The 27,463-nt window shown below is 43.0% G+C and overlaps 1 protein-coding gene across 3 annotated transcripts in view; it reads right to left on the bottom strand.

Moving 5' to 3' along the window:
* Positions 1-27,463, bottom strand: part of LOC118211926 (collagen alpha-1(XII) chain-like) — a 72,509-nt gene that overhangs the window by 21,618 nt on the left and 23,428 nt on the right. For 2 of the 3 annotated variants that reach the window (XM_035389517.1, XM_035389524.1), the window contains exons 15-46: positions 25,940-26,206; positions 24,837-25,029; positions 24,000-24,124; positions 21,910-22,059; positions 21,653-21,772; positions 21,241-21,405; positions 20,840-20,986; positions 19,982-20,118; positions 19,170-19,299; positions 17,689-17,834; positions 16,821-16,950; positions 16,560-16,696; positions 14,946-15,075; positions 14,311-14,450; positions 14,049-14,181; positions 13,913-13,930; positions 13,659-13,789; positions 11,184-11,313; positions 9,943-10,082; positions 9,694-9,823; positions 8,518-8,660; positions 6,312-6,441; positions 5,511-5,653; positions 4,570-4,699; positions 4,239-4,358; positions 3,840-3,986; positions 3,227-3,343; positions 2,921-3,073; positions 2,434-2,508; positions 1,202-1,341; positions 960-1,083; positions 325-468 (exon numbers count right to left, since the gene is read on the bottom strand). In XM_035389517.1, coding sequence (XP_035245408.1) covers positions 325-468; positions 960-1,083; positions 1,202-1,341; positions 2,434-2,508; positions 2,921-3,073; positions 3,227-3,343; positions 3,840-3,986; positions 4,239-4,358; positions 4,570-4,699; positions 5,511-5,653; positions 6,312-6,441; positions 8,518-8,660; positions 9,694-9,823; positions 9,943-10,082; positions 11,184-11,313; positions 13,659-13,789; positions 13,913-13,930; positions 14,049-14,181; positions 14,311-14,450; positions 14,946-15,075; positions 16,560-16,696; positions 16,821-16,950; positions 17,689-17,834; positions 19,170-19,299; positions 19,982-20,118; positions 20,840-20,986; positions 21,241-21,405; positions 21,653-21,772; positions 21,910-22,059; positions 24,000-24,124; positions 24,837-25,029; positions 25,940-26,206 — 4,365 coding nt within the window. The remainder of the gene's footprint in view (positions 1-324; positions 469-959; positions 1,084-1,201; positions 1,342-2,433; positions 2,509-2,920; positions 3,074-3,226; positions 3,344-3,839; positions 3,987-4,238; positions 4,359-4,569; positions 4,700-5,510; positions 5,654-6,311; positions 6,442-8,517; positions 8,661-9,693; positions 9,824-9,942; positions 10,083-11,183; positions 11,314-13,658; positions 13,790-13,912; positions 13,931-14,048; positions 14,182-14,310; positions 14,451-14,945; positions 15,076-16,559; positions 16,697-16,820; positions 16,951-17,688; positions 17,835-19,169; positions 19,300-19,981; positions 20,119-20,839; positions 20,987-21,240; positions 21,406-21,652; positions 21,773-21,909; positions 22,060-23,999; positions 24,125-24,836; positions 25,030-25,939; positions 26,207-27,463) is intronic. The other variant, XM_035389530.1, reaches the window with a different exon arrangement.

The following is a 27,463-nucleotide window of genomic DNA, read 5'->3' as shown; positions in this document are numbered from 1 at the left end:
CTTGTCAAATCTCAGCGAAACTATTCTGATAGATAAATAGTACTTTAGGTAAGTGGAAATATACCTTAATTTCATTGGTTAATTTTGGTTGAACTGCCCCTTTAAGGAGACAGGAAGTGAGCCTGGGTAAAGGCTCACATCAGCACTAAAAACACCTGATTCAACAAATCAATGTCTTAAATAAAGACTATAATTAGCTGAATAGTTGAAGCTGGTGTTTGCCCTAACAAAAGCCTGCACCCACACCAGCTTTCTCAGAAAAGGTTGAGCACCACTGAGGGGTTTGGGGTTTTTACATGCATGATTAAGCCCGTTCACTCTTACCAGACTGCTGCAGTTGGGCGGCATTCTTCTTGACCTCATCTTGAGAGCGGCCATCAGTGACGACAACCAGGACTTTTGGAACGTTCCTCCTCATTCCGCTGTCAGAGGTGAACACCTTGTCGTAGACGTGCTTCAGTGCACCACCTGGGCAGAGACCGCAGAGCATGGACATCAGACTCAGCTTGCAACATGGGAACTTAAATGATGAGAACAAGCCACTCGGGTCATATATACTTGCCATTTTAGTTACTGTCTAGGGAGTAGTCAGCACTATTAAGCTTGGTCACATGTTTCTGGTTCTACTACACGAACTAGCATGCTGTTAGCGGCTTAGCAGCTGTCTGTGTGGAAAAATACCCTCTGATGTCACTATATAGTTTACCTTTAATTAAGTCCATGTGTGGAAAAAATACCCTCTGATGTCACTATATAATTTGCCTTTAACTAAGTCCAAGCTGTGGTGCCTGCTTTTCTGCTGACAGGGCCCAATTTGAAATATTTCCTGTAATCCACTTTATGATTCCTTTTCACAAATGCAAGTTATGGTGTGCTAATTAACCAGTCACACTTCTGTATGTCTGAAAAGAAGAAATAAATGTATAAAAAACTGTAAAAGCATAAGGACGGGTGCATGCCTGTCTTGGTGTTTCCTCCTCGGAAACGGACGAGCTGAAGAGCGGCCAGGACCATTCCCTTCTCCTGGTACGTGTTCAGTTTGAACTCTGTCTTTGCGTCATCGCTGAACTGCACGAAAGACACCTGTTCCCAAAGACAATGAAGACAACAATGAATACGGTGACAAAAAAAGAAAAAAGAAAAAACTACAATCAAAATTAAGGCAAGCGTAGGTGTGATAGTTCTTAGTTGAGCCACACACCTGCATTCCTGTGGGACTGACAACATCCAAGGCGCCAACTGTGCTGAACACAAACTGCACCACCTTGTTGAAGTTGTCGTCGCCGATACTCCACGAGCCATCGATGAGGAACACCAGGTCGGCCTTAGCGCCTCTGCACACTGACACAGAAAAAGAGGCGGGTCAACTTTGGAGAAAAGAGACACGAGCCAATATCAAGAGAGAAAAGCAGACGAGGTGATGACAGACATCATTTCAGTGATTGGATAGTAAAGATTTAAAGGGTTTAATTTGTTTTTTAGCCACCCAGGAAGCAGCTCTCAAAAATCTCAAAGCGGTCTAAATAATACAGAGTAGGGCCTCAGTCGCTTCTCCTCCTGTGCTCTGATGTAAATTAAGTTTGTAAACAGAACTTCACAGACTGGTTTCTCAGAAGTGGGGTATCGCACATTTGTCATTTTCATCGTAGCATAACCTTGTCTGAAAAAAGACTATTCAAATAACTGACCCATCACTCAAAAGGTGAAATTCTGTACTTTAATGACACACATGCGTCTTTTTCATTTCCAAATTTCAGACCTCCCACCTGGTCTTTGATAATGAACAAAACTGGCATAGATACAATCTGTAATAAACACGGCATGTCAGGCCCATATTTCGCGCAGTGACTCCTCGAGGCGAAAACGCTCTTGTGAAATTCCCTCAGAGGCACGGAGCTCGAGCCGGCCGCGGTTAACCACAGTCGGCATTCTGAAGCCATTAGTTCAGCGGTCTGCATCGCCCGTCTGCCCCGAGGGGGGGCGGACGGCCCAAAGTGGCGGTTTCCACTGATCCGCCGGCTGCTCTCAGAAGACGCTGAGCGTTCTACCGGAAGAGAGTAAAGCGCGCTCATGTCTGCAGCCAATTCCGGCCGCGCGGTTCATGGGCCATAACGCGGACAACACTTGTGATGTCACAGCGGGTCCCCTCCGCACCCGAACATGTAATGGTGATGTCAACATTGTGCCCATGCTCCTGATCATTTCCAGGCAAGTGAAATTGCCTTCTACACCGAAAGCAAACTGCGATCATAAAATAACAATCTGCTGATTACGGTTATTGGACTGTTTTTATCTTTGTTATATTATATATCCCCCCAATAGCAGTGCATTACAGCTTTCATATCTGAGGGTCAATGATAACTGCGCCCTGGGCTATTTTATTAATACAAGGGTTTTCTTCTGTGGATCTATAATGCCCATAAATGTCCTTACCTTGCCAGGCAGGGGGAATTGTGGCTGGTGGAGGTGGAGTTGGAGGTTCTGTTGGAGGCTCTGTGACCTTTATCACTGCAAATAAAGCCAGGCATATTCATTGTGTCAAATCATCTTCACTTCAAAATCATGTCAACATCACAGCAGTCAACATATTGTCAACATCCCCTCGATATCACGTTGCAAAATGGTCAATGTAACAGTGGTAGATTTTGAGCCAGGGTCCCAGGCAGCTGCTCCACACAACAAGAGATATGATCAACCTGATGAGCAAAAGGCTAAGGTCCCAAGACAACCAAGACAGCTGATCATATTCGTACTGTACATCCAATGGTTGGGCCACATTATGTTGCATAAGTTCAAGTGTGACCTCACTTCCCTGGTCTCAACATCACATCACTGTAAACCACACAGCATGCTTCTCTCACTGGGTTTTGTTGGAAAGACAAATGGATTCTTATTTTCTGGTTGAAAGCTTTGAGCTTACAGGTTCTTTCTTTCACGGTGACTCCTGGTCCTTCGAGGTTAGGGGTTTGGACATAAACGGTGGCATTGTACAGGGCGTCCTGAGAGAGACCATCAAAGCAGTACTGGCTCTCGGAACCAGTGACGGTGATTTCCTGTTGTCCTTTGCTGGATGCTAGGGATAAAAATACAAATGTGTTGGCTTTGCTGACAAAACTGTACTAATTCAGAATTGATGGGATATTACAATCACATAGTCTGGTACAGTTTCAACTATAATGTTCAGTAATTACATTATTGTTAAAGGGAGTGATGCCCCCCCACTTACGGTCAAATGGGTTCAGCTTAATCCTGTAAGAGGTGGCTGATCTGTGAGCGGTCCACCTAATGCAGAAGGTGTCATGGCCGACGTTGTACGTCACCAGGTCAGTGATGTTCAGGTACACTGCAAAGAGAGGAGAGGAAGTGTCATAGAATTAGCACCATTTCTAAGGCTTTCTCGGGCAGTGTATTTTAACAGAACATGAGTCATAAGACTAAGGAATTCACAAGAACAGCGACAAAATGTTTAGCCTTACGCAGTGTGAATTCATTGTCAGTTTGGTACAATTTCCTAATTTTATTTTGACTTGATTTCTTTCATTTCAATTTTTCAAGATTCAAAATGATTAAGGTTAATTGTTAAGCTCTCTAAAATGACCTCCCTGTTGTTGAGAACTCTAAAATGACCTCCCCTTATCTAACAAAATGGTGTGTGTTTGATAAATTTACACGCAATTGGGAAATAAATCTGAAATGTGAACGTTTAAAATAGTATAGAAGTATAAGCAACATATTTGTTTTCCAATTTTCTGGGGTCCCTCTTGAATTCTACTGAGTTTCTAGTCCCCAATTTTGAAACCGCTAGAATAAGGAAAGTGTGCACATGGGAAGAAACTCACGTGTCGTTCCTGGTCCAACCAGAGGTCCACTCATGCCAGCTTCATATTGGGCCAAGACTTTGAGGTCATAGGTTGTGCCAGGTTGCAGATTGTGAAGGAGGTACGTGGTGACGTCCCCAGTGAACACCTCCATGGGCTCATCTGTGCCTGAAAATGCAAACCCTCATGAGTCTCCTTTTTTGAGAGACACAAAGAAACTCCCACAACAAATGCTTACTGACCAACAGGATCTTTTACTCAGTAAGGCCCCATTTGGTCAACTTTCACTCATTTAAATCACAAGAACAAAACCGAGTATAAGGTATTCTAGTACACATTTTGCTCGCTGTTTTAAATTTCCATGTTATTTGTTCTATGAAAATTACCCCCTGACGCTGCCCTCCCTCTATGGGAGCTCACCTGCAGGCTGGTAGATCAGTTTGTACCCTAAAACTCTAGATGGAGCGGGGTCCCAGGACACGCGGAAGCGGGTGTACCACTCATCGGACACACGCAGGTTTCGTGGCTCCACAAGGCCCACTAGAGAGTTGCACAGAAATGAAATGGATCAGACAGTCAGACCCACTTTCCAAGAATATGCACACTAAAGGCTTATCCTGTATTCCTTGAAACTTCCTGGCCACAAATATTTATTAATAATAATAATATTAATAATGAATAGGACCAGGGTTAATGACTTGGGGTAAGATTAATAGCTGCAAGTAGGGTCACAGTTTGGTGACAGGCTTACCTGTGCGTCCGTCCCCAGCAAGCTCTCCACCCGGTCCATCGGGGTAGATGGCCGTCACCTTGATTTTGTACGGTGTGTCAGGGTCCAGGTTCTGGAGGATGACATTGTTCCTATTTCCTGGCACAACAGTCTGTGTGAAACATCAAGAAAAAAAGCTTTATTCCACATACGCAACAGGCACAAACACACAGCAAATACATACATTAATAGACACATACAGTTGGGTACTTCAAGATGACAAAGCCCCCCTCTACAGAACACGAGTAGCCACCTAATGGTTTGAGGCGCATGACTGTGTGTCACGGTCTTCTCAGTCACTATTTGAGCTCATTGGAGCACTTGTGGGATATTTCGGCACAATGCCTGAGGCAGATTCTCAATTTTTCCACTTCTTGTGGAAAGGTGTATCATATTCCTCTCGCATAATTTCCAGACAATGGTACTCTCTACGTCATGGCACGCACAGGCTGTTCTGGCCACAGAGGGATGTATAACACACCTTAGTGAAATTATATTAGTGTTGCCTTTTTCCTGACTACTTGTGCATACATCCTTTGAAAGGACATACATTCATTTTTTTTTAAATCTCATTATGTCATAACAATATTGTTGACATGGTATTATCATCAGAATATCAAATGTCATGCATCAATGTCTACAAATGCCATGACGCCTCATTTGTATGTCCATTCATTATAAAGAAATAATTGCATGCTTATAACAGTGTTACACATTTTTGTCATTACGCTATAATGATATGTTTATAGCAGTGCAATACATGATTTGTGAAGTTATAATCTCATGCTTATGCCAATGAAGAATGCTTTATGAAGAGTTAAATGACATGTTTATAGCGGTGTAATGTATCCTTTATGAAGAAATAATTTCATGTTGTAAAGTCTGACAGCGGATTCTTAGCAGCCAACCCCTCCGGTACTTACATGCTCGTCGATGGGGTCCCCGGTGGTGGGGGCATAGGTGATGCGATACTGATGAACGGGCCCATCTGCATGCTCCCAGTTGACACTCAGAGTGCTGGTGGTGGGGTCAAACACAACCATGTTTCTTGGTCCGCTACGTGGCACTGTGGAACAGATTACAGCATTGTGTGATCAAAAGTTATTTATGAGAAAACAAATACACCTGCTGAATGCTGTACATGATTCTGTTTTCTCGGTGTAATCAGAAATCTTAGTCATGTGTCGTACAATAGGTAAGGAACTGGTCTTATAACCTAAAGGTCACAGGTTCAATTCCCGAGTAGGACACTTCCGTTGTCCCCTTCAGCAAGGTACTTAAGCTGCATTGCTTCAGTACATATCTAGCGGTATAAATGGATGCAATGTAAATGTTATATAAAAGTTGTGTAAGTTGCTCTGGATAAGAGTGTCTGCTAAATATCTGTAATGTGTTTTTCAGTACCGGTGCCTTTATGTATTTGCTGGATTCTTTATTGCCCCTGCCCTGTCTGGGCAGGTCTCACATGATAAGGAGGGTTTAAACTCAACATCACTTCCCAGGATGATAAAGGTTGACAAGATTAAACTTTGTATGCAAGTTTGTATTTTCCAAAGCATGCAGTTTTGTCAATATAAGATAAATGTGTCCAGTAGAATGTCATTGTGACAATCATTCAATGATGCCTGCTCAGTTTTTGTTTAAAACATAAATGATACATTTCCTTATGCAGTGCAGTACATTTATACATAAGAGGGTATGTCTATAGAAAAGGGGGGTCTTACATGTCTTGCCGTCATCTGCCACCGGCTGCCCCTCCCCATCGGCGTAGAGAGCCACAACATTCACAGAATACGGTGTGTCAGGGAGCAGCTGGTCCAGGAATGCGGTGTTGGTGTTACCTGGCACCAGGACCTGCAGGTGAGAGGATGAGGAATGAGTGAACACAACCCCGCCCAGATCTTCAAATCTTCTGCACCCCGCCCAGAACTTTGAATCAACTGCGGCCTGTTCAGAATTTCAAAATGACGGCACCACGCCCAGAACTTCAAACCTTCTGCACCCCACCCAGATCTAAAAAAACTACTGCACCCCACCCAGAGTCCCACAACTACCACACCCCAGTTATCATCCCAGAGCTATTGCATTTTTGCCTGAATCCCAAAACTCCATTGTATTGCACTGGAAACTGATTGGCTCTGTGCCACCCGAGATAAATGTATCTACCAAAAAGCACTATCCCTGCTACTCCTACTACTCCTTTTACAACTACTACAACTGCTACTACTACTACTATGACTACTACTACTACTATTATTATTGTTATTATTATTATTATTATTATTATTATTACTAATAAGAAGAAGAAAAATAAGAAGTAGAAGAAGAATGACAAGAAACCAGAAGTAATGATGGCACTCATCATGATTTGATTTAGGCTTGGTTAGATGGGTGGAAAGAATTCAATATTTGCACACTGTCCTCCGTCAAGGGAAAGAAAATCCCAGCAAATGGGCAGTGACAAGACAGTATTAGACCTCCCACATGCAGCACCTCCAGCAAAGAGATGAATATTTAACAATTTCAGGGATTTGGTCGTGCCCAATGAACAAAAATTATTTTGTTACTGTTTAATTAAATGCATAAGAAATATTCCTTTACTGAAGCAACTTTACGAGCAGTTAATATAATAACATGTCTAAAGCGGTCATCATTCACTCCCGAATGCACCCCAGCAAATCAAAACTGCATATATAATAAGTCTTGTTGTACTTAAATTACTGTACAGTAAGTACAATACATCATCTCTGATTATACATAAATAAATCCAGCTCTCTTCTCTGGTCCCTGTTATTTATGCATGTCCACTGTGATGCAAAACGTTTTCACTGACCCAGACCACCAACTTGTGTCTGTACATGCCTCGTAACCCTCTGCATCATGGTCATGTTTTTGTCTTGTGCCTTTCATACTGTAATGTTTGATAAATAAATGCACACCTTCTGTGTAACTAGGAGGTTCTATCTGGGGGCAATCGCAATACATAAACAGCAAGAAAAGACTGAGGTTACGTTCTATTTTTTCAAGGCACGTTGAGTGGGTGTTACACAAGCCACGCCAAGAAACTTTCATAATTTCAAATTAAAGCACTCAATGGCGTTTTTCCAGAACACTATATACCTCTGATATGTTGTGACATTAATTGCATTCATTAACATGTTAATGCATGCTCTGAGTTCAAAGGAAGTTCATGCCTCTCCTTCAGGTTGAACAGCAAGCAGACCAATGAGACCAGTGAGATTCAGCACCAAGCAAAGTGAGCACAGCCCAAAGCCCACTTGATGTGGTACTGGTTTCAGATGCCTGGCTCTTCATGTAAGGAAAATAATGAGCCATAACCTAAGACTTGCGCTCTTATTAATGGGCAACGCCAAAGCTTTGCACGCTCCATCTGGTAGCGGCATGTGAAGCTAGCCACATTGCTACTGACGTAGAAGTAAGCTGGCTGCATTTTTGGAAATGCAATAAACTCTGTAATAAGAGTTCTTCCCCGCAGAAACAAAGGCGGTGTGTGGAAAAGTTGAAAATGAGAAAATTGTCATAGCATCTTACATACGGTTTAATTTACTCAAAAACCTTCACATACGGCATCTTATCTTGTGCATATTACCAATAATATTAACTATATAAATTATTTATGGTGTACTTATGGGGCTTTGTGATTCTAAATATGTGTGTGAAATTATGCCGGTATTTCTGTGTCCTGTGAGTGTCATAGTCACAGCTCATACATCAGACTTTCAGCTTAAACATACTTCATATCATGTCATAAACTTGTGGAACTGCCGGAACAGTTTACGCAGTCAGTGAGACTCTTCTTTTGCAAGATTAAACTGTAACATGAACTCCCCAAACTTTAAACCACTCCCTTAGTACCGCGAGCCCTGTCATTATAGGGAGAAAATGATATTTGTTGGTACAGTAACTCACAGACTCAGAGGGCCTGGTTGCAGTCAGAGGAGCGTACATGACACGGTACTGTTGAACGTCACCAGAGGCTGGCTCCCAACGGACATTCAGGCTGTTGGTTGTGGGGTTGAAGACCTGCACGTTCCTGGGAGGCGTGCGTACCACTGGGGGGGGAAGGGACGAAAGGAGAGGGGAGGCATTGAATGCATAATCACAACCCATATGCACACACACACACACACACACACACACACACACAAATACAGGCGCCTTACAATAAACACCCTTCAAACGGCGCGTCGGGGAGCAGTGTGCTGTTGTTAGCGAGGCCTGCATTAAGTCAGTAAACACGAGGGGGCTTTTTATCCAGCACGGTTAGGAATATCCAAAATGCTGAGCTAAGCCACATCGCCATGCTACAAATCTCTTTTTTTTACAGGCCACACATTGCACTGAAGTGACGGAAAGAGGTTTTTTTTTCTTTCGCTCTCGGCTGAAACCGCTTCACTGGCCTTTTAAAACCGAAACAGATGTTCTTATTCTTTGTACGGCTCAGTACCTGTGCCCTCTTGACAGTAACAGTGGGAATGTGCGTGTATGAGCACACTTCAGCCTCAGAGGGCATAGAGTACGACCATGACTCAGCCATCAATAACAGCCTCTGTCAAAACAGCAGAAATATGCAGCCACTACATATATTACATGCCATTTTAAGGAAGCAGCCAGTTCCCTCCAACTGGAGAATACTGCTTTTGCTACTTGATTTTCCTTTTAATGGACAACATTTCTGCTCACCTGTTACTGTTATTCAACCACAATCCATCAACCACCCAACAACCCCCCACCCTGCAAACAAAAACTAAACACAAGGACCTAGAAGCAGGGTGTTTATTTCATAAGAGCTGCTCCATATAATGACAGTAATATATTGTAAGACAGTGACTGATCTGAAATCCTGGCAACAAAAAAAAAAAAAAAAACACCTCAAACAAACAGCTGGTGAGGACCTACACTGTAATCATTTTTGGAAATCAAACTGTTAGGGCAAGAGTTCCTTTCCAAATATATGACTGGAACTGAAGCCTGTATGATTGATGTGGTAAAACAAACCAGCAATTTATCTTCTCAATTGACACCTGGCTTCCTCCCCCCACCCCCACCCCACCCCCACCCCCATTTTACATGAGCACTACTCACGTGTCTTTCCATTTTCAGAGAGCCGTTTGCCATCCCCTGAAGGGTACACAGGCACCACGGTCACCGTGTAGACTGTGTCCGAGAGAAGATTTTTCAGAACAGTGCTGGTCGTGCTCCCAGAGACTTGTTCCTGTTCAGAAGCACAGAAAAAACAATGTGGCTAAGTGCTCTCAAGCTTTCTTAATCACGATAATAGCTGATTATGGGACTGTTGAAAGACTTGGTGAACTAGAGAGGGTGCTACCGTACCATGTCCTCGGCGCCCCCTGTGGCAGGGACGTACAAGATCCTGTACTGGCGCACATTCCCCTCGGCAGGCTCCCATGTGACCTTCAGTGTGCTGGTGGTGGGGTCAGTGACTTGGAGATTTCTCACTCCACCAAGAGGTTCTAAGCAGAAACCACAACAGCACAATGCAGTTAAATACAATACAATACTATACAATACAAAAGGGATGAAAACTACATGCCAGGAGTACCATTCCAAGTGTTACAGGAAGCATGCTGTGTACTGAGTGGGCAGAGGTGGAAAGACCAGGTGTCATAAAGTAAAAGTCCTGCCTTGTGTTTCTTCTATTCATGAACCCAGTCAGCTGATTTCACAAATTAGTTCTACCTCCTGGCTGAAAACTTGTGCTAATTAGCATAACCAGGTGATTGGAACGAAGCTCTGGGGAGGACTTTTACTTTCTGAACCTGGGTTTTCCATCTCTGCATATTGGTTGCTTCCAATCAGTAAATCAACAGGCATCTAGCAGGACATGGAATGGCTGAAACTGCTATAATACAGCAAAATGTAATACAGTTCCATACATCCAATAAGTAGAATTACAATTACACACTAAAATGATCAGTGTTAATTCAACAGAGTACATACAAGGGACCATATATACTCTGTAAGAGCTGATTTAACACTTTCACTGTGTAAATAAAGATAACACATGAGCCAGCACATGAATGGGGTTTGCACAGCAATCCCAACCACAATAATCATGATATGAGTGATTATTTTTCATAAGCTTTGACAAGTGTGAACAGCTATTTATTGTTCCACTGACCAACTTGTCAACTGTGTGTATTGCACATATGAAAAAGTTCAGATGGCAATAACATCCTGCACAGACATGTAGATCAAGGCCCTCAAGTGATAATGGGGAGTTACACTATAATTTGAAACACTTGAAACACTGGCCTGGATTTGATGAAAATGTTCCATTAGCATCTTGTCTGACTTCAATAAATGAAAATGTTAGATTTTTTTCTTCACAAACACAAAAGCATGGTTCACCAAAATAAACTCACTAAGCTGTGTGTGAAGAAAATAAAGTAACATTTACATTTACACATAAGGCAAATTTAACAAAAACCTTGATTGAATTCAAACTCCTGTCCAGTTGGTGAAAAAAGACAGCGTGTCCCAATCCCTTCTGCACCACCTTAAACACACTCCCCACCCAAAAAGCTGCCCCCACCTTTCCCTTAATCACTTACTGGTCTTTCCTTGTCCAGATATCTCCGGGCTCTCGCCAGTAGGGTACAAAGCTGCCACACGGATGGCGTAGGGTGTGTCTGGGGTCAGCTTTTGCAGGATAACGCTGTTCTTCTTTCCCCCGACTTGGGTCTAGTAATCAGAACAGGGTTATTCTTTTAGTAATAGGATGTATATTTGTCTTACATAAATCTTAAAGGCCCCGGCCCTACATGTAGCCTACAAAGTGGCTAGCTTCATGGTATGCGTGATTGAGATTTTTGCAAACATTGGTTAATCAGCTGAAGTGTGAATTAGCTGCAGTGAAGTTACAAAAATCATCAAATGCACTTCATTTCGATGTTTAGCATGGCCCACTGCTACAAAAAACCAAAAAGTTGAATGGATGGACCCCATGGTCTGGTATCAAATTTGGATCATGTCGATACCAACTGCGACTAGCAGCCCCACAAGGCTTCACACAGTGTTACGCTTGAGTACACAATATGTCTTGCACTGACCTCAATGTCTGTGTGACCTCAATTAGTGAACTGCAGTGTGATACGTTTGTGAACAACAGTCAGCCTACTTTTCTCAGAGAGCTCTTAGACTACATACTTATTGGCCACCTGGAATTCACTTCACAGGCAATGTGCAAACTTTTAAATAATAACTTAAGCTGTATTTTTCCAGTGCCATTTCAAGGCCAATGTAAATTCATATTCTGATCTAAAAAACAGAAAAGTCAATTTACTGGCATACATTTTGACAGACAAATGGGGCAGGATATGTGTGTGTGTGTGTGTGTGTGTGTGTGTGTGTGTGTGTGTGTCCGGAGGCGTTAGATCGTTTTATCAGATATTCATAACAGTTTGTGTACTTGTTGAAAACCTGATGAAGTAGCCCACCAGGTAGAGATGGAAAAGAAATGCAATTAATGAACAGCATGTACGGGTTGAGCTATCAGGCACTGTCAATCACTAACTCACATAAAGCAATTATAAGTTTGCCCCTCAGCAAACACTATAACTGCCTCAAACCATTAAGTGTGAAGAAGCCTCTACCAATTTTCCCATCACTGCTGTTGGGGTCACAGAACAGATAGCATGCCAATCAAATACTCAGCACCCTACTGTTAATATTCAGAGATCTGTCTCTCAATTTTTGAAGCTATGACATTTCAAATTGGTGCATGTTACGGATATTTCGGTATGGTACAGTGGTAATTGATATTCTGTCCATAGACATATATCTTCACGTATATTCATGAACTTCAAAAATAAAGTTTTTTTATCAACCAAAAACTCCTAGAGTAAGGAAGAAAAGACCCTAAAGGAATGCAGAAGCTGACCATCTGGTCAGTATAAATAATATATGTAGGTAAATTAATTCAACCAGAGGTATCGCACCATTGGCAATCTGATTCCATCAAAGCAGTCTCCCACATGGTTCTAAGCTACAATGGGATCCCTCTCCCTCTGCTTTCTTCAAAAATCTGAACATACTAAACACACGAAAAGACTGTGTAATATCAGCTATTCCTGTCTCCATTACTAGGAAGCAACGTGCATATCTCAAGTTCGTTAAAACCAAAATTATTTCTCATTTAGTTGATTAATGGTCCTCAATCCTCGCAGCAACTTTACATAAACATACATCCAGTGAAACAAAACAAACAAGACTAACTGTACAAGCTGAAGGCTTCTAATGGAGGATGCAGTCCTTAAATGCTTTGACCCTGCAACCCCAATAAAAGGTTCACTTCCCTTCCATGACCCCAGCACTGATCTCAAAAGCAAACTACCAATGCAATATACAAAAAAGCAATACTTAAATCAAAAACTATTTAAACTAAAAATACATTTTAAAAGTATTTCACACACTCAGAAAAACGAGTCTTTGGCTTGTCTCCATATGGGGGACCCTTTTTTGTTATTAATGGTACTCTATCTAGTTGGTCTGAAAAGAGTGAAAGCCCCCGGATTGAACCCAGATTTTGCCCAACAAAGTAGGCTTGCACTAGATAGGGTATTTCTATGGAGACACAGAGGAGCCTTTTGGAATGGACTCTTCTGAGAGTGGCAGGATTATTTGAATTCCGTCTGGCAACTCCTGCATGGCTTAAACAAACATTCGGCAACTGATGCACTCTTGAGCTTACTATGCATGACAAAATCAATGACTTAACTTGATTGTTCATGTTAAATGCATTTTTTCATAAGAAATGTATACAAGCACATATATCATTTGCTGGTGCCCAGTGGGGAACTAATTGAGAGGCATTCATCATTATTGACATCACTTCAATTAATCTCTTCAAGAACCTAGTCCAAATCTCCTAGGGTATGCAATCAGCCCATTAAATTAAATTTAGGTGGGGCCGAATGCAAGCTTCTGCTTTACCTCTGAATGATGTCATCATGACAGCATGTACAGAAAGGAACCCTCCCCCTCACTGCATTCATAAGTGGTCCACATAAGGCCCTGTGAGTACTCACCGACAGGGATTTCCCCCCAGCTATGGGTTCGTAAGTGACGCGGTAGTTCTGGACTTTGCCTGGAGCATGGTCCCACTTCACTGTCAGGGTGGTGGTGGTGGCATTGTACACCTGCAGATTCTGAACGGGTTCTGTTGGGAGTCGAGAGACATATCAACAAAAAATGCTGGGTCACACCACACACTAGCACACGTGAAAAGTAAAGAATCCCTTCATTTAAATATTCTCATCAAAGCAAAAATAAAATAACTTACCATTTTTGATTTCGGACACTGATGAGGGAAAAAAAACAGAGGCATTAGTATTTGACATTAATATGTTTTAGGTTTTTTGTTTGAGGACTATGAGTGATTGTCAGTTTGGCAGAATTCATTATTTGATTGGACGTACATGTGCGCTGACTGCCCATGAGGTCCTCGCTCTCGGACTCATCCGGATAGATGGCAGTGACGGAAACATCGTACATGGTGTCAGGGTCCAAGTTTTCCAGCACCTGAGTGGTCTCGTCATTGTTTAGGATGGCCTTTAAAGAAAGAGAGAGAGAGAAAGACAGAGAGAAAGAGCTGACGCTTGACCATAGGGCTCATGAATACAGAACTTCATCCAACAAACGGCATCTGCAAACGTCAAAACATGGGGTGAGGGCTCTTACGTATTGTAAGTTGGAGTCACCCTGCTTGGTCCAACTGATTCTGTAGAGGGCAACATCAGGTGCTCCATGCTCCCAGGTGGCCCTGAAACTGGTCTGGGTTACCTCAGAGAATCTCAGATTTTTTGGCGAGGGCACGACACCTGCATGGATGAAATCGTAGGTTCATTGGTTTGGTGTACTTGGAGTCATTTGGAATTGGACAAGTGTCCTTTGTGAGTAAAGATGTGTCTAAGGCTGTGTCTCCATTTGTAGTACTTTTTTTGTCAAGTAAATTGTGACCATTGGAGAACTATAAGCTTTCACAATAGCCCCTAGCAGAGTGTCCGGATGTGTACCACGGAGCTGGGATATAATAACAGAAACACTTCACGAGTTGAGCGATTGTTTCAAGGATGACATTCTACAAATACAAAGAGATTACAAAGCCAAACTGTCCTCCCCCCACACTGACCATATACTGACTCCCACCCACACACTTGAGTTGCTTCTGCTAATCATATCCCTCTGAGGTCACCTGAGTCCTTTTCACACAATCAATCCTACAGCATACACCTGAAGGCCCTCATAGCACACTAGGGCTGGTTGATGTCATCAAGGCTGAATGCAGGTAAGAAAGTAACTAAGAAACCTCTTACCAGTTACAGCTTGTCCAAGCATCGGGTTGCCAGTCCCTTCATCATATACTGGGGTGACGGCAACATCATACTCGGTCTGGGAGATGAGGTTATCCAGGCCATTCCTAGTCACAGAGCCCGGGACTTCAAGCTAAAGGGAAAAAAACAGAGCTAAAGTCTCACTCTGTGTCATTTACACTGTGCTGGGATTGGACCTATTTAGCAAATTAGTCAACTTGGTTTCATGCTGGTTTTAAAACATTCATAGTGGCACAAAAAGAACGCTTGTAAAGGAATCATAAGATTGACAAACATGCTATCATTTTCTCCAGTTCCTGCTCTTAATGTATGTACTGTGATGTCAGAGCCAAGACCTTTAATGGGGAAAAAAAGCCAAACTCTCTATATTGAACATGAAGTTCAGCTGTAGAAGATGGTTATCTACAAACAATCTGCATGCCAAATAAATGACAGAAAAGTCTAAACAATTTCAAAAAGACTTTTCTCCTTGAGAGTTGTGTAACTGAACATGAAGGTTAGCCACTGGAAAACAAATTTCAGTTTCCTTCCCAGCAGTCTAGCCCATATTTATTCAGTGTGATAAAAATCCACTTTCAACCATTTTGTGGAAACCATCTGTAAATGAGACCGGAAAATCTGTTAGCCAGATCGTAGACATTTGTAATTCTACAGAACTTTCAAAATGTGGAAAAAAACAAACTAAAGAAAAATCATAAGAGCATTTTCTGTATGGCTCCAGCAGCTATGCACAGCTCAGCAATGCACAACACAGAATTTTCCAGAAGCGCAATGATTCTAGAACCCAAGCTCTCAAATGCCTCAGCACACCTTTGCGATCAGGCTGTGAATATGCAAAAAAATAAAAATAAAATGATTTACAGGACAGGAGGCTTTCAAGCAAAACAAAATCCACAGAAAATCACTGTTTAAAGAGTCCAAAGAATTTCCTGTTTTCTCTGTTAAAAAAACACTCCTTTATGCAATGGGGTACTATCCATCATGCAGGGGAGATCTGGAACTTTCTCTTTTTGGGAAGCCTTTTTTGGAGAGCGTTGCTCGGTAGAAATCCCCATGTGCTCCGATGTGTGTGTTTTTGTTTTAATTCTCTCTTAAATCCAGCCCAGGAGCTGAGAGGAGCACCGCAAAATGACTGATGTCTCAGGATGTGGCCCGGGACTGCAGCCAGACAAGGCAAGGCCAGAGCCACCGTCTCTCCCAAAGGACCCCTGGTTGTCGGTTAGAACTCCAATTTGACTGGAAAGACGAGGCAACTTGACACTCCCCCCGGCCTAACTTGACCCCCCCCCCCACCTCCTGAAAAGGGAATCACGCTCTTAAGACACCAAAAGGAACTACACTGCTAATACAAAATAGAAACTATGAGTCAAAACATAAAAAGGAACTACGTTCTTAATGCAAAATGGACCCTATGCTCTGAATCCAAAAAAGTATGTGCTCCTGTGATCGCAGTGCAAATATACAGTATATACCTGCAGCTGCTGCCTAAGCACAACAATTAGAGCACAGACAGGGACAGTATTTTCCCAGCTCTGAACTACAGCAGCCTCCTGAAAGCTTCACATTTTGAGAAGGACAGTGGCGACTGTTCCTCACCTCCTTGGCCTCTCCCTCTTCGGCCTTGTAGGTGATGATGTACTTGCGAACGTTGCCTGGCGCAGCGTCCCAGTCCAGCTGCATGGTGCTGTGGGTGACGTCCGTTATCCTCAGGTCACCCGCAGGAGGCAGAGGCACTGGAGAGGTAGAGAAAGAGAGAGCGAAAGATGGAGATACGTTAAGAGTCAGGGCCAGCTTGGACTCAAAGCGGGATCTGAACTTCTAGCACGGAAGGCGGGAGGTGGGAGGAGGGGGACGTACATGTCACACCCTGGTCCACCAGAGGATCGCTGGTCGCGTCGCCATGGAGGGCGTAGAGAGTGATGGAGTATGCAGTGTCTGGGATTAGCCCCATCAGCTGGACATTGGTCACATCAGCCCCAACTCGCAACTGTGGGAGGCAATGAGGACAGAAGTTACCATTAGATACCATTAGATATCATTACTCACGATGCGTGCCAACACCGATTCTCCAGACTAACTAGACGGTCAACTACAAATACTTTGTACTGAAAACCCAGTTTCCTTCCAAACTCTTGAGGCTAAGGACCAGATCAGACAGAGGGGATATTGGAGCTGAAAATCTGGTTGCGGCAGAGAATCGTTGCAGACGTCTATACTAACCGCAGCTTCGGCACACATCATAATGGATGCTTTGGAGAATGTGTCTTTCCAGTGCACTACTCAACTGTTTCCAAAACCATACGTCTTTGTGAATTTGATTAGGCAGTCAATGCCATACAACTAACCACTTACATTCTCTGGTTTTTTTATTTTTATATTTGACCATCTCAACATTCAATAAAATGCAAAACTGCTTTGTTGTTATTTATCAGGAGTTACTTGACTAACTTCAGGGCCAGACAAACAAAAATATCAATGTGAGCTAATCCTTCTTGCTGCCTCCTTTGTACAAATGGCCTGCTTCTTCCTAGACCCCACTTGAAAGGCAGTTCTATGCTATACTAAGAGTGGGGAGTTTCTGAATGGCCTTTGCAACATGGGCACCACAGACTACAGACAAAGGGGGTCTGGGCCGCTCAAGGAACCCCACGAAAGGTTGAGCATGCAAACTGAAGCAGATAAGGGCTGCCCCTGGTGCTCACTCATGTTTTCGGTTACGCCTCACCTCTTTCTCATCTGTGGGCACAGTGGCATTCCGGGCGCTGTACAGAAGCATGTACCCAGTAGCACCAACAGCAGGCTCCCACCTCACCCTCATGGTGGTCGGACGCTCATCGTAAACCGTCATTCTCTTCACAGCGGACAGAGGCACTGCGGAGAGAGTTGGACTCTAAGGTAAAACATTTTACCGGCCTCAGTGTTCTTATTTATTTATGTGTTGGGGACATAGCAAGATCCATTGTCGCAATGTTAAAGCAAGCTTCAAATTAATTGCATTGCTTGTTTATAGCCATACGCTTTAAACTCCTGCCCTCAGTTAGGTTTTAAAGTAAAAGAACAAGTAATAATGATAATGATAATGAAAGCTAGATACAGTTAAATGCAAATGAACTGGGACAGGGAGACAATTTTTGTTGCTTTGGCTCTGAACACCAGCACATTGGATTTTCAATTAAACAGTGAACATGAGGTTAAAGGTTACAACCCTTTTTATGCATAGTCGACTCAATTCACATTTTCAACTGTCAAACTGCTGGTAACAATGGACCCTGGTCGGACTGCTCTCGACCGCAATTCGACATTCTTGAATTGATAAATGTCTATTCAACCGTGTATTCCCAAATATAATCATATTTATAAATCGCTTATTGTAGACTGAATGTAGAAACATTAGCTCTGGGTAAAGGTGTTGGTTCAAATGCTAGAATAACTGAATGAACAGATCCGTACTCTTGCCCACTTGACATCAGGCCTGCTGGCTGCCACTAGCGCAAGTCCTGACCACTGCTGGGGCTGGTGAATAAACCAGCAGGCCGCATTACATGGCTGCGTGCGTCCTGAGTGTAGCCAGAGCATGCAGGGAGCGACCGCAATGGAGCATGGCCCTGGAGCTTTTTTTGTAAGACAAACCACAGTGACCAAACTGTGGAGTCCAAGCGGCCGCTTTTACAAGACTTCTAACACAACGTGTAATTTTCACAATAAAGGTACATGCGCATATAAATATAAGCAGAACACACAAGCACACGGAGCATTGACAGTATAGAAAGACACAGCAAGCAGTAATTACTGAAACGTTATTACTGCAATGTTCTTAATATTTCACTGAAATTATCAAACCACAAGGTGAGAAATTCCTGATTCAAATCAAAGTCACATGACCTAATGCTCTCCAGCTTATTTGAGAATAGGTGCCCAAAATGTATCATGGAAATGGTTTTGTTCTGAAATGCATTATTACCTCATAAATCAAAGGCACAAAATGAAAAAAACACAGCATGAAAGTAACGCTGACAGATTTTTGGGATCCTCAAAACTACCCTGCAAAGTACATTCATGCAACTGCTCCAGCTGAATAAAAAAACCAAAATGAGATTACCAGACATTGGAGCATGTGCCACAGAGTTTTAAAGGTTTATTTGGACTAATTGAAAAAAGTAGTGGAGGGAAGAGCAGGCAGGACGAGATCAATTAAGTCACACTCACAGGTGGTTTCTGAGCCCCTTAGTGGCTCACTGCTTTCTTCCCCAACAACCGAATAAACGCTGACCAGGTATTCTGTCAGGGGGTTCAGGTTCTCCAGCACAGCTGTGTTCACTGTCCCATCCACAAAAATCTGTGAGGGCAAAAAAGGAGGATGAGTGTGACCACGTTGGCCCAAGAGGAGCAAGCCCACTGCCCCTAACATGAAGCAGAGATGTGGATATGCCAAGCCATCACAAGCTGATCTCTGGCTGGGTTTCCTTCCACATGGAAAAAGGCTGTTCTTTGGTCTTTGGTTTCTATTATATACAAATTATTGAACTCTAATGGTATATGGCAGGGGTTCCTAAACTGTGGGTCATGAGAGGTTGAGGTGGGTTTCGATGTTCACGTCAAACACATTATAGCTATATATAAATGGTTGCATTTGAAACTGATACTGAAGAGTCACTTTTACAGGTGAAGGAATGACTTGGAATGTTGAATCTAGTGTCACTTTTGGTAATAGAGCGAAAAGTATCTCCTCCTGTCATATTCCTAGAAGAGGCAAAATGGAAAGGGAGCAGGAGGAGAGTTGGAAAGAATAGAAAGTGGGAAGGAGAGAAAAGAGAGAGGGAAAGGAATAAAGATTGAATAAAGAAAGAAAGCAGAAGGAAGGGAATAAAAGGAGGAAAAGAGACAAAGAGAAAATCAGGGAAAGAGAGAGAGTGAAAAAGAGAGAGAGAGAGAGAGAGAGAGAGAGAGAATGAGAGAGAGAGAGCAATAGATAAAGAGAGAAATACATCACTTTTGATGACATGGCTTGTGGTGCTCACCTCTCTCGGCTGCCCAGACAAGGTCATGTACTGAACACGGTACTTCTCCACAGGCCCATCGGGTGCAGTCCAGGTGGCCCGGAAGGAGTGATGGGTCACCTCAGAGGTAACGAGGTTAGTCGGTGGGTCCGCTCCACCTGGGGAAGGCAGTACACAGAGAGAAAGAGATCAGAATACCACCCTGAACACACAAGAAGAACAAAAACAATCTCCTTAGAGGTTGTAAAGACCACAACCCCATTTCTGGCCTTTCTGATCATGCTTTGCCTAAATTAGGTTAAAAGCAAAAAGGCTCTTTTCCTTTTAAAGCTGTATTTGCGTGCCAGCCTGGAAAATCCCTTCACATGGTGAAATGTTTGCATGTATGTAGTTCTGAACTTTATCACTACCTCAACCAGAACCCAAGTACATTTAGTAAAAATGTTTAAAAAAAAAAATTAAAATAAAAAAACATTTAGTAAGAAAACTGCACTCAAAGAATCAATTCCATTTGTTCATTTATGCTGATCATAAACCTTTAAAATGAAGCTTTTTGCTAGTGTTTTCAAAACATATTTATGTGTTCCAAAACACTACAGGATTTTAACTGAGTCATTGTGGTAACAAACAGAATGACAGCAGAAATCTTTGACTCCCAAAGTCATCACTCTCTGGAGCGGAATTGTCCTATAAGCTTGTGGCAGCCATTTCTCTTGGCATTTTAAAACACTCAGAATTATTTAACGAAACCTTCTGTCTGTCTGAGCACACACACAATCTGGCAGAACCTTCATTCTGTTGATGAGGTGAAGATTGAGAAGAGCGGATGAAGTTGAATATTTCAGCGAAACAGAGCATGAATATGGCCGACAGTATTACCTGGGCCTTTAACGCTGTTGCAGATGTTGTCCGAGAGGTCGTCCACAATGTCGAGCAGGAAGGAGAAGTCGGCCACGTTGTACATGTGGGTCTCAACCGGGTCCGAGGCGATGGTCCTCAGCTCGTTTTCGTCCGCATTTTTAATGCCTGTGATCGAAAGGGAACGACGATCTTTAATTCACCTGTCGCTCCCTCCCGCACAGCAGGTAAACAAAAATGAATGCATCTTTTCATTCCCTGAGTGTGTAACACATCATAGCCCACCTGGACTGAGATGGCTGATGCTAAACTCCCTGAGCCTGACCTCTGACATGGCTCTACCTCCTTCTCACACCACACATCGTTGGTTAAAAAAATGCAAAGAACAACCTTTGATGACACGTGACAAAAAATATTCTCACCAATAGCGTACAGCTCGATGCCCTGGTCTCGGAGGTTTTGGGAGTTTACGACAATGTCATCCTGTGATTTGCCGTCGGTGATAAGCACCCCGATTTTGCGAGAGTTGGGTCGCATTCCAACATTGGGTTTGAAGTTGTTCTGGAGGATATAATTCAAAGCAAGCCCTGTTGGGAAAAAAATGTTAGCTAAGTTCTTGAATTTCATTTAACAAATGTAAATATACCTCCATTAAAGCCACCTTTACTACTCAATTAATTAACTGCTTGCGTACCCTTGTGCTTCACAGAGTTATTGAATTACAGATATGCAAGAGATTAACGATCTAGAAGTTAATCTAGATCGTTAATCTCAAATTCCCTGTAGAATGAGATGAGTGCCATGTCGAGCCCCACATCCCGTGTCGTCTCATACCTGTTAATGTGTTGCCGCCTTTGTAGGGTAAGTTGGCCACAGCCTCCAGCAGAGACTCCTTTGTCTGATGGGCGTTCAGGTGCCACTCCGTCTTGGGATCGCCGCTGTACTGGGCCAGACCTGCGGCAGGAGGGAGGGAAGGGGTGGTAGAATCGGGGGGGGGGGGGGGGGGGGAGACACTGTGACAATCTGCCCTTGCGAAGAAAACCAAAGGCCTACATCAAAATCTCCAGTGGCACCAAGGGAAATCTCCTCACCGATCTGGACTCTGTCTGGTCCGATATCGAATACGCCCACCGTGCGACCGATAAACGCCCGGATGGTTTTGAAGTTTAGGCGCCCAATGCTCCAGGACCCATCCACCAGCAGGACGATGTCGGCCTGAGCAGTGGTTCGGCATTCCTGGTCTACGGGGATGGGCAACAGAAAAATTGCAGTCAGGGACATACGCTGGTCCACATTGCACTGCTGCCGATGGACATCAAATAAGTAATTGCATTGCAGACAAAGAAGGATAGAGAGACTGGAGGGAAGGGGAGAAATTCAGGTTTTACAAATTGGAGGAAGATGGTAAAGTGATGATGAATACAATGCCGGTGGCTTTTACAACACGTAGGGAAAACATTCTCTTTCACAAACAAAAGCTGTACATGATTGTTTCATTTCTTCGCAGTTTTTTGTCACAAGTCTTTTTTGAAGGTCTGGGGCAGAGGAGGCATTTCTGGATTTTCCCTTTCTCTTCATGCTCCAAATTGACCTGTTCCAACTGCCCCTGAAAGATTTTGGGAGCTCTCGAGAAACTCCTCGCAAGGAATGAGAGATGCCCCTGTGGCCAATGATGTGTGAAGGGCTCCTCTTCCACAGTCATTGCATTCCATAATGGCCACGCCCCTTGTTACCCCAGACACCTGCTGGATGTAAAGCCTTTCTCATCCTCTGTGCAATACAGGCACAAGCCCATCTTGGCCATTGCACAACCTGCCTGCTAATATCTGCAATTGAAAAGAGGTTAAATGACATATAAATTATAATTCTTTTTTTTAAATTACCACGAAAAAATAAACACATATTCAGAAAAAGTTGGAGGAGAAGAGTATTGTGTCATGTCAGGACTGTAGATTGTTTGAGAGATACAGGAGAAACAAAGAAAAGGAGATCTAAATGCTGGAAGAAATGCCAGAGTAAATGCTTAGTTTACACTGTAATGCATTACATAATCTAAAAAATAAACAAACACTGCCTTTTTGTATTTGCTAAATGAATGCTTGGCAATGTAGTTTCACCACACTGATTTCAGCTGACTTGGAATAGATATGATACATATTTTCCTCTCAGTCTGAGGAGTGGTTTATTCAAGACTTTTTCCCTAAAATTTGCTTTAACAGGTACAAAAGTGTATGCTACCATCTGCCATCTTGGGCACCTTTTACCTGGATTCAATAAAAACCTGCCATGTCAACTTCAGGGTAAGTGCTACTTACTCGAAACAAAAACAACAAAAACGCTTGCGCGTTAATCCAGCAATATATTCCAATAAAGCAATCACAGGATTAAATAAAAACAACTATTATAAGGTAAAAATGCACTTTGCTGCAATAAACCACTGAACTATATTTTTACTTTGACTTTTTGTTGTTGTTGAATATGTCAGGATAGTTGATTAGGCAAAGGGCAAAGATGATTTCACCACTTATTTTTTCATCGTTACTATCCTCCTCAGTAGATACTGCTGTTCTTATAAACGTATAAAATTCCCCTATGTTATGTAAGTCTCTCTCATTCACATATAGCTGTTAAATGTGTGCTATGAAATTAAACAAGACGGCGAGATCTGTGTTGCTTTTGATTGTGTAGCTCTTTCCCTCACTATGTCTCAGCAGTTTGTGGCTGAACTCAGTGGTCAGTCTTCCTCACTTTGATCTCCCACCTCAGGGTCACGCCCTTGCTTAGGCAGGCCCTGTCCAGAGCTCCTCGTTCCTCTATCTGCTCCCGATTAGGGGAAGAATTTCAACTCAAGGTCACAGCATTTTCCAGAGCCGTATGTAAAAAACACACCACTTTCCTTTACTTGTGCGATTCTGCAGCTGCCCGCACTTCACACTTGCTAGGCTGTAAAACATTTGTAATTGCAAACAGATTCCTCTTTCATAAAAAACCAACAATAACTAAAGTGTTTAGAAACTTCTGGAAGAAAAAGGAATTTAGCAGAGGGAATACTGAAGTGTTCATGACTTCACAATTATGTCTAAGGAAAGACATGTAGTGTAACTTTTTTATGAGCACAATAGAAAAAAAGTAAAAAAACACCAATGGAGGAGGAAGGCAAGGGTGGAGACGGAGGCATTACCCGATGGCCCAATGAAAGTGGTCTCAGGATCATCCGAGAGGGTGGTCTTCTCCTCTCCCGCCAATGGCATGCTCTCTCCCCCATCAAACATTCCGAACACATTCACTGTGTACTTTGTTCCAGATCTGTGAGACGCACAAACATCAGCCAATTAAAAGAACCTTCCTGAGCCAGTCATGCCTTATAGTCGTCCTGAACCAGTCATGCCTTCGAGTCATTCAAATACTTAGAGTCAGTCATGCCTTAATCCTCAAGATTTTTCACAGTGCATGCAATTTCAGAAGAAATGGATGCAAGATAAGACATGCAAGAGCTTAGCCTTAATCTTGTAACTGGTTACCGACACTGAGTCTTAAATACAGTAGAACATATCAAATATTAACGCATCACAAATGAAAGTCGTTATGAAATACATTATGAAATGTTAGACAAACTTTGAAAGTGATATCAAAATACACTAGTTTTAAGAATCTTAATCCTTTAATCCTTACTTTTTTATTGACTGGAATCATTAAAATGATAATTTTGTACTTATTTTGTATTTGACATTTGTGCGTTTTAATTTACTTTAGGTCAAGTGAAGACATGTAGTGTTAATATGTTGTTGGAAGCATTGTATGTTTGTGCTTATGAGAATTAAAAACTAGTGGTTTTTCTTCTACAGACTAGTGGAAGGTTTTTGTATATTTTGCATATACAATGGAAATGACATTGTCAATATCCAAAAGGAAAAAAAGGTAGAAATGTCATATTTGGGAGCTCATCGGACTCCTGTTCTAACTTTTATTGCCATGGGTCAAATGGCAATAACAAAGGTTGATGGCAAAGGTGACCCACCTGAGTTCTTCCAGAACCACAGTGTTGTCATAAGGCCCAACGAGCAGTTCGCCAAGGTCCACTTCATTCTCGGCTGGGTGAAACTTAACCTTGTACCCACGCACGTCACCAGGAGCGGGGTCCCAGGTTACCCGGAAACTGGTCTTACTGGGCTCAGAGGTCTGGAGGTTTCTGGGCCCTTTGTAAGGTGACACTGTAGCAGAAAAGGAAGACTGGGTATCAGCTAAAAAATGACCAGTACATTGAGGTGTCAGCCAACTGTACATTGCCTGTCCTATGAACATACAAATCACACAGAGAAAAAAGGCATAAGCTTATCAAGGAGTGGGGATAATGTTTTCTTGGGGCTTCAGGGAGGCTCATCTGGTCAAGGCGCCATTCTGATGCATGGATGAGCTGCGCAGTCACAGATGGAATGTCGATCTTGCCAGTGCCGACTGGCTATCAGCCACAATGCTCAATTGCAGATTGTGTCGCTCAGGGACGGGATGGTTCATGCCAGTTAGGGTCCATATTTCATTGCTTTCTAGCGATCTGAACGGGTCAATTTGGTGGCCGGAGTCTGCTCGCTATAGCAGCACATGAAGTGTCATCCTTCGACTCAGTTCTGAGCAAGCTTGGCCTGTGGATTGCTGTGTAAAAAGAAGGAGGCTGGCGACCCCATATAATTTGGTGGAAAACTGTGGATGGCTACACTCTCCCGAATCATCCACAGAGATCGCAGTGTGAACGCTGCCATAAATAACTTGGACATTCCAGAGGGAAATGGGTTCGCAAAATATCTATTTAAAAGTTAAATGTTTCTCAAATGAAGCCCCACTGTCCTAACACTTCTGTGGTGCCTCCCCTTAAGCCTTGCTTTCAATGGTTTAGAGGGGAAGAAGGCATGGATGGCAAGCATATCCAAGATGAATAACTATGTCATGTTCAACTGCATTTCCCAAGTTGGGGTTTGAGACAATGTCAGTTTCTTGAAGAAATGACACCATCCTCTTCCTCCACCCCTGTACAACACTCCAGCCCTCCTTTACTCCCTCCCCATCCCACACAGCATTCAGGCACAGTCTCAGCACACACAGAGTTAATTATGGACACCAACGTACGTGTAGTTCCCAGTCCTTGCCTTGCTTTTCCTTCACCATGACGATAGACGGGGTGCACCGTGATGTTGTAGGTTGTCAGGGACTGCAGCCGCCGCAGGACTGTGTCGGTGGCTGTGCCGGGTACCTTGGCGGCCAGCTGACGCCCACCAACAACGGGCTTGTACGTCACCCTGTAGTTCAGCACATTGCCCGGTGCCGGCTGCCAGGTCACCTTCATGGATTTCTCCGTCTCCTCGGAAACAACTAGAGCTCTGGCAGCTGCTGAAACTAAGAAACACAAAGGAGAAAGAGAGAAAAAAAACAGAAAGGCATCAACTGCATGGTCACATGACTTATATTTTTTGAGACTAGCAGAATATCACATGGGGTAGGGTTTTAATGACAAAATGCCCAAGATTTCAACGTGCTACTCAAAAGAGGACACAAGGGGCACCATGGAGTTCTACTGAATGGGCGTAATGACTATTGTAATAAAACAGCACAAGGCACTGGAAGTGCCAGAGGCTCTGTTCCTGTTTGAATTACTCAACATCAGCGTGCCAGAATAAACAAGTGGCCAAGAGACAGATTTTCTTCTTTCAGCACGGTTAATCTCACGAGTCGTCGCTTGCCACAGCTTTCCGTCAATGTGTTTTTCCCATTTTATCTATGCGTAAACACACAGCCTGTTCCATAGTGCACCAACAGAGAGTGCGTATACACATAGAGTTTCTCAGAGTGCACAGCGGGCCCTATTTTAACAGTCGAGGTAAGCGCTAGCTCAAGGCACTGGTGAATTAGCCCATGTCCAACTCCAGTAATTTTGTGACACCAAGCTTTAGTGCAACTACGGACGCAGTTATGAAAGAGGCTGGTTCCGTAGTTGTAAATTAACTGTGTGCGTGATGCGGGTTTGGTTTTATTATTGCCAGCCAGATCACCACATTTTTTCTCTTTCAAAACAGTGTGCTAGCGCCACAGGCAACTGCTAATTTTGCCATAATCGAAGAGCAAGCGCGTAATGAGAGGGCTGTTACAAGCCTCTCTACAAACCATTACTCGTAAATTTACTAATAAAACATTGCTGTGTGTCAGATGAGAGGAAGCCCAATTAGCCCGAGGCTGCATCATAAAACGTAACTTCCTGCACAATTTTAAGACACAGCTTAAAATATCTCACTGATTGGGACTGACTGTGCTGACCCTCCTGTCTAGTCAGATAGAAATGTCTGCCTGTTCTAAATGTAGGACAGTGGCCAAGAACAATACAAAAGTGGCCAATAAGAAATTTCCCCTAAGTATTCCAATGAAAACTAGGGCACTTTCAACTCCCTCGAGATCAATATGCTATGTTGCAAGCAGTTGGTTTTAATGGGTCTGATATTTAAGACATTTAACGGTCCAAGTTTTAGGTCAGACTGAGATGGAAGTGTTGTGGAGAATAATGGACAAAAAGTTGTCAGGTCTCAGAAGTGCAATTGCACAGAAGAAAATTTTAATGTACAATTTTTTTCTATGACATTTAAGATTAATACAATTTTGGCC

This window comes from Anguilla anguilla, chromosome 1, assembly GCF_013347855.1.
Source record: "Anguilla anguilla isolate fAngAng1 chromosome 1, fAngAng1.pri, whole genome shotgun sequence".
NCBI classification, from domain to species: Eukaryota; Metazoa; Chordata; class Actinopteri; order Anguilliformes; family Anguillidae; genus Anguilla; species Anguilla anguilla.
This window is presented reverse-complemented; position numbering and strand designations above follow the sequence as displayed.